The sequence below is a fragment of the Gouania willdenowi genome, chromosome 5 (genome assembly GCF_900634775.1).
Source record: "Gouania willdenowi chromosome 5, fGouWil2.1, whole genome shotgun sequence".
Lineage (NCBI taxonomy): Eukaryota > Metazoa > Chordata > Actinopteri > Blenniiformes > Gobiesocidae > Gouania > Gouania willdenowi.
This window is the reverse complement of record NC_041048.1, coordinates 7,081,767-7,094,564: the sequence shown is the minus strand read 5'-3', so window position 1 is coordinate 7,094,564 and position 12,798 is coordinate 7,081,767. Positions and strand designations below refer to the sequence as shown.

Sequence of the window (12,798 nt, the reverse complement as noted above, 5' to 3'; positions counted from 1 at the left end):
AATTTGTATTTATCTACTATCTAAGCCAAGTCTAAAAGTCTAAACTATGATGATATTGTTCAAAACATCACATCTGAAGTCTAGCTAAAGATTTCCTTTTTCTCTTCTGATCTCAGATTAGTTGCACATGGTAGCATTTTTTGTGCTGATTAAATATGTCTTATTCTGTTGATCTTTATCAACATGTATGATTAAATACTTTTGCATTGCTACTCGTGATGGAGTGGCGATGTTTTCCTAGCATTCTACTGCTTGCAGTTACCTGGTGATGCTCCAAAGTGGCTCAATACGTTGGACTGTTGGGTCTTCAATGTAATCAAACATGAGGCTTCCCGGGACGTTAGCGCGGTCCACGCTCAGACGGACCTGCACGTGTCCTGCTCCAGTCAGTGATGGAGCAGAGTAGCACACTATCTCTGACATGGTCCTCCTGGAATCAACACAGAACAGTTCATTAGACATACTTTACTTTGTAACCGTCTACTCACTGCACATCCCTGACTTCTTGTAGTTTGTGATTATCACCAGGAGGAAACTGGCTTTATTACTCTATTCAATCTCCTACTCATTACTGACACATCAGGGATTGATGGCAATAACTAGAAAGGGCTTGAGCTGATAACTTTTTCCTCTTTTCCACCTGACAGCATCTACGAGAGGCATTAGAACTTTAAATAGATATCTATAAATACCAAGAGAACACCCGCTTCCTTTAATGTGAACATTTTTAAATCCAAGTTAAAGGCACTTTTTGCCTCTACTGCATATGATTGAGAGAGAGATTTTTGGTCATGTTGTTGATGTCATGATGATTTTACTGATGATTTTAATTGATTTTACTGATGATTTGAAATGTTCTTATTGATTTTAAACAATTGAATGTTTTATCATGTAAAGCACATTGAGTTGCCTTGAGTATGAAATGCGCTATACAAATACATTTGCCTTGCCTTGCCTAGTTTGACACCTTTCACTAGGAAATGACTAATACAAATGAGGATAATTGTCATTAAAAAAAGTGATCTTATACTGTAAAATTAAAGATGATTGTTAAGTTATTAAAGATCATTAGTTGTTATCATGTGAGTTCTACTGAAGTTGTGTAGCAACCAGACAATGTGTTCCACCATCTTGAAATCACGTGATTGATGATGTCACACGGCCCCACTGCATGTAAACATCGCATTGTTTTCTATTAGAGTGAAGCATTCAACCTGCTTTTTAAATCATTTAGCAGCTTTTACAGTCAAAATGACAACTTGTGCTGCTTTTGGTTGCTCTAAATAGTCAGGAAAATTTAAAGATACCAATGGTACCCTATTTTCTTTACCAAAAGATGGTAAAAACAAATCTGTGACCACAGGGGAGGACAGTTCCAACTCTGCAGTTTTGTAGTAGACAATGAAGCAGAGAAGAAGAGCTCTCCTAATGGACTTTTACTCTCCCTTAAAAAATGCATGGCTGACTGAGGATAGAAGGACTCCCGCCCAAAAGGAGTGGGAGTCTGTAGTCTAATTTTTAAGAGGCAATTCAATGAATACGTTGCGTTTTGTTAGGCATAGATCTTCTAATAAGTACATTTCAAAGAGTTTAGGCCAGATTTGTAAAAACAGTGGAGGATCCCTTTTAGAGCTGATAAACAAAAACATTCTTTAAGCGGAACAGTCATTGACAGGTAATAAGTTTATCTGAGACATTAAAGCACCAGTAATCTGTAATCAAGGAATAATTCAACTGTATGACAAATGGCCACAAGTCATTTGTCCATGACAACATTTGAAAAAGGGAACAATAGCTCACTGCTAAAATCGACTAAAATATTTACTCACCATAACCTGGAAAATCAAGTTTGTACAATATGTAGGTGGTGGCAAATGTCCTTTTTTACTTTTTGGGTGAGCAACTGTCTGGAGGGCAAATGTCCTAGCAATCTGAAATATACAAACCTGCATAAACGCAATCACTCACCTGTACAGTTCACAGGTTTGATTCCCAAAGTAAACATTTACTGTGCTGCCTGCACCCAGATTATCCCCGACAATAGTGACCTTGGTGCCCCCAGATTCAGGCCCTCTGTCTGGTGTCAGTGCCAGCATTATAGGGGTCTGTGAAGAGCACATTTAATGAAAATTCAAAGGAAATACTAATTTTTGCACAAGTTCCATTAAACCTACAAGTAAGAAATCATAGCACATGTGCATAATACTGCATTTGCTCAAGGGCAAATAAATATTTATTGTAACTTAAAGGATATAAAAGAATTACAGAATTGAAACGAAGATATATTTTTTAAGAAAATATATCCTCACAGTAGAATCTAAAACAACCTAAAGTTTTATATATAATTGCTGTCATTGTCTGTTATTAGGAATATTAAGGTGTCATTCGCTAAATTATGACATCTTTGGAGCTATGTTGGCATTTTTAGGGTTAGATAGAGGGATCTAAGGGATCTAGTGGGGTTAGGGTAACTTAGGGTTAGGGTGACAAATGACACTTAATGACAGCCTTCATGAAACCTTATTCATGCTAATGACAGGTATCAACGTAACGTAATGTCAGCTTTATGTATAAAACTTTAAGTAGATTTAAGTACATTTTTTAATGGTTTGACAGCCATAGTTTTAAAAAACCAAAAAAAAGAAAATAGTTTGAGCATCAGAATTACCACAAAGGAGTAGAGCTGTGAGGACTGAGCGCGCAGCTCCGGTCGACACTGACCAACACACAGCATAACCGGGCCTGGTTCACTGCCTTCAGGAGCCGCTGCCATCTCACACACAATCCTACAGAGATACAAAAGAAAAAAGAAATATATGTATTTATTGGTGTAACACGAACACCAGCATATGCTCGCAGTCACTCCACTGTATCATCATTTGTTTAGGGGAAGTCGGCCTCTGTTGGTCAGCGTGATTGAGCGCAGCTTTCATGGAAGTCGTGGGTCAATACAGATGGCCATCTTTCTTTCTAATGGGAAACCTATTCCGGCAATATAAGTCAAATGATAAAGTGCAGCCTTCTCCACTTTGACACAGTTGCCACCCACCATTACCTCTGGTTACCATGACAACTTATGGGCTTCTTCAATAGATCAGTATTTGCCTGTCAGGTCGATAAGATAAAGGACATCATGAATAAGTCATTAAAGCTACTGACCTCATGCTGAAATGAGTGCTCGTAACAGTTGTAGTGCCATGTTTTAAAGCAGTGCGTGTGCTGCATGAGTGCACAGCACATCTTCAATACAATAAGGACCCCTCCTTTCATACATCACAAGACTTTTCCAATTTTCTGCTGGCATGTTTCTTTCTTTCTCCCCCCCCACCCTGCCTCAAGGATATAAATAAAGTCCCTGCAGCCGGAGCCCAATCACATTACATGGGAGTGGGAGAAACACATGGCTAACAGATTGTCCCTTCACTCAGCGACATGCAGTGCATTTCAATTACAGCTGTGCGAGCCGCCTCATAACGACACTCGTTTCCTTTTGCTTCGACTGCAGCAGCAAAGAAATGCAAAGCCCCACACACACAATCCGACTACCTGATGTGACACCAGGGAATATCCGGCTTGCTCACAACAAGCAGGAGACAGAGACAGTGTGAGTGAGAGGGGGAGATATTATGTTTTATTATTGACAGAGTGTGTGTGTGTGTGTGAGGAATATAGTGTACACACAAAGGGGAGGGGCAGGTCTTACTGTTCAGCGGTGAGATATCCCTCCTCTTTTGGTTTGCACTGGATTCCTGCCACCTCCACGTTATCCTCCAGCTCAGAGAAAGACAAACCCAGGTTCAGGCCCTGGATGGTGACCAGTGTCCCCCCCTCTAGAGGTCCTGCTACTGGGGTCACCTATACAAGGAGAAAAGGAAATATACTACTTTTACCATGTAATACAATATATTGTGCATTGGATGATTTTAAAACTTCAAATCTAGTTTCTGTAGCTACTATTTTTTATTATAATTGCGCACAATTCTACCATTTGTTGCATCAAATAAAGAATTTATAAAGGCTTTAATTTTATTATTTTAGAGGCGTTTTAAGGCTTTAAAGGGGCGGTATTATGAAAAAATCTCTTTCTAATGGTTTTGCTACAGTGATATACTGTACATCCCTTTAGCCTCATTCAGAGGGCCAAAGTTGAAAAAGTTCTGTTTCCTCCCTCCATTGTTAGTCCACATTTTGTTAAAAGTCAGCTCCAAACGGGCGAGTTGGATTTTTCTCACTACTTGATGTCACCTAGCGGAAACTCCTCCTCCTGACAATCCTGGCTCCTCCTACCCTATATAAGAACGTGAGCTCCTCCCTCGCAAACTACCTCACAGGTAAAACAAACACTGTGGTTTAATATATAATATATACATTATACTTTATTGTCATATATGTAAAACTACACATACAAAATGTGTTCTATGCCCGGAGCAGTTCCATTTTTAGTACCCGTTTAATCGCCTCGTATCTCCTTTGACATAATCCGACGTGTGTGTGACCCAATGTGATGCTGCGGTTGGACAAAACAGTTTACTATCATCTTAAATTGACTATTTCTGTAATAAGTAGTGGAGAGGAGGAGAACAAAGCGGCATAGCAGCTGTTTGAAGCAGCTGACTCAGCGACTCCGCTGCTGCTGCTGCACGCACACCCTGAAACAGCGTTTGTCTGACTCACAATCACAATAGCCACTTAAATAGGCATGTGTTTTGCTGTAATGTGCAGTTTTATGGCCGAAAATAATAAGTGTGCGGATAGGAAAAGAAAATCGCTAGTGATCAGCTGCTGTGTTGAGTCAGCGTCTACAGACACGCCTACTCATGAATAGCCATAGGTAGGCCCCAAAAAAGCCAGTTTTTAGAACTGCTCAGAAAGTCACTTTTCAGAGGGCTAAAACTCTGGAAAACAGGAGAGTTTGGGAAAATAAACCTAAACAAATAATATGTTTGGGTTTTTAGAACAAACGGAGATGGGTGAAAAATAGCATCATACTGTACCTTTAACTCATCAAACTAGCATCAGTTCCAATTTTACACAAATAAAATATATATGGCGCTAACTTTCTATATGTATTTTCATAATTTTATTTATTTTTTGTTCTTGTCCAGTTACACAAACTATTTGCACCATACACATTAGAATATTTGTGTTTTGAATGACAAATATAACTGTATTCTATAAATGTTAGGGACAAGTTGTTAGATTTCGATAATCAAATTTGACATAAATAGGTTTATAAAAAAAAAAGGAAAGAAGGATTCTGAAATCAAATACGATCTATTCGAGGTGTAAAAACAGATAAAGATAAAGATAAAATTAATTTAAAAAAAACAAACTGGATTATCCTGGTCCTAAATGAGGGTATAATTTTTAAAGTGGATTTAAAAAAAAAATGCTGTAAAACTACCAAAAAGGGTAATTTAAAAAATAAAAAATAAAGTCACTATTTTGATCTTGACTTGTTGAACCTTGAATAATAGGTATTACTGGTATTTAGAAATAGAATTCGTACAATCTGGGGTATTTGATGTTTTTTTTTAAAATTCAGTTTGAATGTACGCCCCTTCCTCATTTGAATTTTTATTTGCTTTTGTTTGTCTTGTTTTAGTCATTTATTTATATTTTTGTCAGCTGGAATGTTTTTATTTTTTCCCTGTCTCTTTCTCTGTTGGTCATATTGTTTTCTTGTTTACAACAACCCTGAGTGCAGAGAGAACAGCAGGATTTGATATTCATTCATCACCCTCCCTGTCTTAACCACAATAATATAAACCCAAGGGGAATGAATAGGTCAGTAAAGCAAATCATATATATTTTCTGGTGTCAATGTTACCATCCCAGTAGAAAAACCTTTGACTATAAAGAGCAAAACAAGAGCAAAGCCTATTCTCTGTGACTCGGAGCAGCAGATGCTGGTCAATTCCTTTTACTGAGGCTCCTTCAGAAACACTAATAATGTGACAGGGACATGAGACGCTTGCAGCTCTTTGAAGTGGAAAACAATATTGTATCTCTGTGGCTGAAACATTGAGCTTTATTCAGGCGACCGAAGACAGAAAAAGACAATTTCCATACAGACAAATTGTATTTATCTGTCGAGTACCAGGAGAGTTTAGCTGGCATGGAGCAAAAAAGTGGAATCATATCAGGTGAAGGAACACCTGGAAAAGGTCAAATAAAATACAAATAATAATGAATTTATTGTTATCAATATTAGGGAGTTTCTTCCGGTCAATCTTTAAATGCCAAAAGCTTTCTTGTTAGTCTGCAATTACTTTCTATGGCTTTCATATTACCTTTAGAGCAATACATTTCTTTCTTTCTTACAGTTTGACGTGATTATTTTAACTGCATTTTATCAGTGATGAATGACGAAATGTATGCTATTGGATTTTGTTTTTTTTTTTTTTATTTAATTCTTGTCTGCACATGCTGTCGAAGGTCAACACTATATGTAGTGCAATCTTTTCATAACAGCAATGCATGTTTTTTTTTATCATATTTGTGACCTTCACCAGCCCTCCTTAAGGAAGGGTTAGAATAACTTTATTAAAGGGAGAATATAAAAGGAGAGGGCAGTGTTACACCTAGGTGAGGAGGAAGGGAATAGGAAAGGGGGAGTCGGGGTAGGATTGGATTTTGTTTTTGATATTGATGAAAATAAGCAGATTCTGTTGCTTTCAGTGGTGGCTGGCTAAATATTTGAGGATTTGCATGAAAGAATGTCCTTTCATACTGATAAAATACCTTTTTTTTTCAAGAAATAAAGCCATACTGGTAGATAAACCATGTCAGAAATGTGATTTACATTGGAATAGATCTTTATTGGCTAAGGTAGTAATATTTGTTGCATTCTTCACACAATTTCTGACTATTTAATCACATTTTTACAGTTGTGTTCCACTTTGTCATGACACAAACCTCTGTAATGCGTGGGTTGGTACACTTGACGTCCCGGGCAGACAGGTCCAGCCAGCGGCTGACGTAGGGTGAGATGGGGGCGCAGTGCTGCCTCATGGTGCATCGCCCCTCGCTGCTACACCAGCCGCACTGAAACTTCCTCTCGGCCCGCAGACACGTGCCACAGCTGTCCCTCTGGGCGCTGCACTTGTAAAGGTGAACTGCACCGAAACAGAGAATATCAGATGTTAATCAGGACTTAATCTGCAACATTTGTAATGCTTTAATTTATGGAAATATTTTGTAAACAAGGCATTCCTATTAGAAAGTTTGCAAAAGAGTGGATTTGTCAACTCACATCGATCTGACTTTCCATTTATTATCTCCTGTATGTCGCATCTCCACCATTATTGTAAAGTACGTAAAGGGATCCTCTACTGTTTTTACAAGTATTTAAAATCTACTTACTAGAAGATCTATGCCTAACAAAACACATTATTACACCATTAAACACCATATTAATTGTTAAAATTGGGACTTCTTTACAGTTTAAGAGGTTGTGTTCCGCCATCTCAAAAATAACATGATTGATGATATCACACAGGCCCACTGCCTGTAAACATCACATTGTTTTCTATTGGAGTGAAGCATTCAGCCTAATTTTTAATTCATTTCGGAGATTTTTCAGTCAAAATGCCAATCTGTGCTGTTTTTGGTAGCTCTAAATAATCAGGATAAGTTAAAGATCTTTTGTTTACCAAAATAGGATTAAAAACTGTTGGAAAAAAAAAGGGGCCAACAGTTCCAAACCTGCAGTTTTGTAGTGGACAATGGCCACGTTTACATGAGAGCTTTAATTTCCCTTTAATTCAGAATGAAAACTAAATCCTTTTTAAAGGTAAACGCCTTAATTCCAAAATGAAAATGGCCATTCCAAATTAAACTTAAATCAGAATTAGGCGGCTGGTTTATTCTGATTTTAATATTGAATGGAGTAATACCTCAATTTTGTAAATGTTTAATTCCAATTAAATTAATTCTGGTCATTCTACGCATGCTTGTTCTGTCACGTGACGACATAATCCATTGAGTTGAGAAGGCTGTGTTTTACGGTCAGATGTATTTTGGTGTGACTCACTGTGATGTTAGAGGGCTATAGAGAAGTGTGATTGAATGGAGAATAAAGTTTGGAGTTCCTTGCTGAACACGCCGTTCATCGACTCTACATTATTGAGTGAGTGGCTCTCGGCGCCATTTCTGGATTCACCAGAGCTGCGCTCAGACGAGAGTCGCTGTCGGCGCTACTTCCGTCTCTCCCGTGCCCAGTTTGACGACCTGCTGACCTGCATCTGTGCTCACATCCCCTACCAGACAAGAACAGGCGCTCTATTCCAGCAGAAGAGCACCTCTCCATCTGTCTCTGCCTCCGGATAGTGTTTTTTTTTCTTCTTCTCAATATTCTGAATATGCCACGGTTGAGGAACGCTCCTGATTGGTTGACGCGCCGTGATATGCCCCAAAAGTTCAACAATCCCAACTCCAGCATCGGCCGCTTTGGAGGCGCCGGCACCATATATTGTGAATGTACACCTGCCGTTTTTGACGCTTTGGACGCGTTTGGTGTGAATGAGCCATTACTCTCCCAGTGCGTGGCTGACGTTGGTGAGTAAATTATGGACTGAGCGCAGAAACAATGGAATGTTTACAGGCAATGGGGCCATGTGACGTCATATGTGATTTTAAGATGGTGGAACATAGGCTCTACAATTGTAAAATAGTCCCATTTTTAAAAGGCAATAAAATGAATATGGTGCATAATAATGCGTTTTGTACATTTGAACAATTTTATGCCAAACTTGTAATAACAGTGGAGGATCCCTTTAATACCCAATACTTTATGATCCATAGCTTCCTCTATCCGTCTCCTTGACGACAAGGATTTATTCAAACTTGAACATGACAGCAGGCAAACAACCTTCCTTAATTCCAGATTAAAAGGAAAGACCTGCAGCAACAGCCAGGCTGTGCAAACATGCCGGTTATTCCTTCACCCTGTTCAGCCTTGGCTGCTTTTTGATAACATCTCATGCTGTTGAAAACTTTATCCCAAGGCTTTTTTTTTTTTACGAGCTTTGAGGTGCTTTTGTTTAGACCTGCTGGTCCCCTGTGCACTGAGTGGTCTACAAAGGTTTGCTGTAGCATTGGTACCTTTAATCTTCTCTGGGTTGTCGATGATGAAATTGGCATTCCATACGATTGAAAGGTCCACTGGCAGGTCACTTATTCTGACACCTTCATACATGTACTGGAAAGTGGAAACAAACTGTGAGAGAGGGTTCAGGTGATTCAGGAGGAGAGGAAGTGCTGCAGGGCTTTTAACATCCATCTTTTCTAGAATATTCTCCAGTGTCTTTAAACTAAAGCCCTGGGAAATAAAAAAAAAAATACCTAGAAAATGGGCAGGGCTCCTGGAACAGTTTAGACACACCCAGTCTATACTAAAGAATCTCCAAAGAACAATCTACGCTATGCTAACTAACTACTGAATACTCACTATACCTCTCTATTCAAAATTCTCTCAATCCAACCTACTGCCACAAATTCTGACTGTGTTATAAATGTCATACTAATGTACTACTCATACTAAGTCTGACGTCACAAGGAGTTTGTAGTACGTTCACATTAGATAGTATGGAAAGATTAAGTACACAAGAACTACCTGGATGTATACTATATTGGGACATATTGTAAGTATGCACTTTGGGGACACTAGTCATACTCAACCGCCCCATGATGCATTGCGAGTGGAACGTAAAATCGTCATGGGGTCGGCCTCAAGCTAAAAATTAAACATCCCCTTTTCAAAATAAAGTCTTGTCATCAATTAGTTTTTGTAAATAGGGCTCTTGTTTTGAAGTTAACCAGGAAGTTTAGTCAGTAGCACGATAGAGGGTCTCTAAAAATCTCTGAATTGTTGGCATGGAAACTGTGTATTCCTTTATAATTGTCTTCTGCTCCATTCTCCCATTATCACAGTTCTCACTGTTACAGATAAAGCTGCTTTCTTCAGGTTCGACAGCAGCTGCAGCAGGAAAGCACGAACGCTGCGTGCAAATGACACTATGTGACCGAACTCGACCACCAGTTCTAAATATCTGTCCCAACCCGACTCGTACGGTGCCATCGGGTCCTGTCATTGTTTGGTCGGGTATCCGCCCTCTATCCACAGTATCAGCTGTGCTCCAGTGATAAACAGTTGATGCACACAATCCGTGTATCATTCGTTTTTCATTATGTAACAAAAACATGAAAAACGAAAAAAAAAACACTCATTATTTGATATTTGTTTGCAAAAACAAAATAAAAAAAAATGGAAAATGCCTTGTTTTTCAAATTCAAGCTCTTTTGCTTCAGTACGGAAAACGAATACCTTTATTCGTTTTCTCCATTACCGATTTGCCAAAGTACGTGACCCGGAAGTGAAGCGTTACACATTCCGAGATATCTTTAGCTTTGCAACACTTAGGAGTCTCTAAATCCTCCAAAATGTCCGTGAGGAGGTTCTGTGCCCAACACCAGCTAAAGCGAAAAGGACACGTTTCGGAGGACAGTTGGAAGCAGCGATCTTGTCATGCCGAACTGCCGTTAGCATAGCCGTTAGCGTCGGATGAGAGTACACTTCCGGGTCACGTACTTTGGCAAATTGGTAATGGAGAAAACGATTAAAGGTGTTCGTTTTTCGTTTTCTGTACCGAAGCAAAAGAGCTTGAATTTGAAAAACAAGGCGTTTTCCAGTTTTTCATTTTGTTTTTTTGAAACAAATATCAAATAATGAGTGTTTTCTTCGTTTTTCAAGTTTTTGTTACATAATGAAAAAATACGAATGAACAAATGACACACGGGTTGCGCGCCCCCGCGGCAGCATTGCTGATGGCTGCAGTTACACTAACCACAGTGGTGTCACTATGGAGTCTGATTTCTACGTCCTGCCCTATGCTCCTTTAAATGTACCTGATTTTGTGAATTTGGGGAAATTTCGTGGAATGATTTGAGTGTTCTTTCAACAATCTTAAATGGAAAAATGACTGCTGTAATGTGATATAAGAACTAAAAAACTGAGATTGTGGATTTTAATAAAAATGTGTGTATTTGGAGGGGCTGAGATATGTACAACTCAATTAGTTTGTGATTAACAAAATGTTTCATGTTTCTTCTATTGTTTTTCCCACTTTCCCCAGCAGCGAAATTTGATGCTCTAAAGGGCCGGATTTGGCCCCAGGACCTTGAGTTTGAGGCAGATTTTAAGGTTTATGAAGTCAACCATTACAATGTGTTAACAAAAATTGAGCATTAGTGCCAAATAGTTCTAATATTGTGTGTTTGTATTCTGACGTTCCCTTTACTCCTACAGTATTGTTACACATAGTTCTCACTACTTCATTTTTCTCACTACACTCTACACCTGAGGCGATGCCACTGATGCTGATGCATCCTGCATCTTTTCTCTCGTCTATACGCGAGCAGTACTGATTATTCGAGGTCATACCGAGCTGTTCTGGCACTGCACGCTGGTGCTGTTAAAGCGCAGCGCCGTGACCCGGTGGCTGACGCCCTGAACGTTCACCACGCACTCGTAGCCTCGCTGGCCCGACTGCGGCTGGGGAAGGTTACGAGCCCTGAGGGTGATGGGTCGGACTTCACCAGCAGGAATCAGAATCTCTCCAGAGTTAAGAAGCTGTGGGCAGTCCTGTGAAAAACACAAATGATAGTTTTATTTTTTCCAGAAAGAAAACATGCTTTATATTTCTATAACCAGTGCTATGAGCCTTTTGCACAATTTTATATCAGTTTTTTCATGTTGCATAAGTTATTAGACTGTCAATTTTAATCTGCTGTAATGTGTTATCCAAACATGTCAGTACTGTATCAGAAAAAGGGTTAATGGGTTCAATAAAACACTAATCCAGCTATTGCATTGGATTAGATTTTTCTTTAGTGAAAGCTTTTTAAAGCTTGCGGGTATTTTTTTTTATAGAATTTACTCATTTATCTCACACCATCCATCCCACTATGTGTACAACCATGCACAGGCATTTCCAAGACATCCATACATGAATATAAATATTCAAAAGACCAGAATGTTAAAAATAAAAAATAAACTCCATGAAACCAAAGCATTGAGCTCACAAAGAGAAATTAAAAAAAAAAAAAATAGAATAATAATGTTATTTAAGAGGGATTCCAGATTTAAGTTGTGCAAAAAAGCAAGTTAAATGCATTTAAATTAATGCTATTATTTGAACAATTAACTAAAGTATTTTAAATTTGTAAAATATTTTTTTTCTTTCATGAAACAACAAAATGTTTAAACTTGGAAAAATAAATAAAAAAATGTATTCTGACATTTTTTTTTCTAATTTGAAGCATTATCTTCTGTTATATCATTAAAGCAAAAAATATTTTACAAATGTTAAGTTAATGTTTAATTATATAAAATTGTTTAATAATATTATTAGAACCATCCATCCATCCATCAGACCCACTTATTCCTGTTTCATCAGTGTCGCTGGGGTCTGCCGGTGCCAATCTCTGGCTCTCATTGGGCGCTGGGCGGGGGTACACCCTGGACAGGGCGCCAGTCCATTGTACACAAATTTGTGAAGCGTTCCTTAATTTAATTCAATTCAACTTTATTTATACAGCACTAATTACAATAATAGCCATCTCATAGCGCTCATCAAAATGAAATAAATAATTAATGTTAAATTCTAAACATCCTTCCATCCATCGCCAAAATCTCAACTTACCTGTGTTCAGTGAATTAATTAAAATGAGGTCACTCAAGGATATCAAGAGCTTACCTTGTCAAAACTAAATAAATCATATTTGACCAAGTTTTAC

At 38.4% G+C, this 12,798-nt stretch overlaps 1 protein-coding gene across 2 annotated transcripts in view; it reads right to left on the bottom strand.

Moving 5' to 3' along the window:
• LOC114463452 (plexin-A2-like) overlaps positions 1-12,798 on the bottom strand; it is a 123,996-nt gene that overhangs the window by 34,472 nt on the left and 76,726 nt on the right. For both annotated transcript variants that reach the window (XM_028447005.1, XM_028447006.1), the window contains exons 10-16: positions 11,444-11,644; positions 9,106-9,202; positions 6,919-7,118; positions 3,704-3,855; positions 2,669-2,786; positions 1,969-2,105; positions 263-430 (exon numbers count right to left, since the gene is read on the bottom strand). In XM_028447005.1, the coding sequence (XP_028302806.1) occupies positions 263-430; positions 1,969-2,105; positions 2,669-2,786; positions 3,704-3,855; positions 6,919-7,118; positions 9,106-9,202; positions 11,444-11,644 (1,073 nt within the window). The remainder of the gene's footprint in view (positions 1-262; positions 431-1,968; positions 2,106-2,668; positions 2,787-3,703; positions 3,856-6,918; positions 7,119-9,105; positions 9,203-11,443; positions 11,645-12,798) is intronic.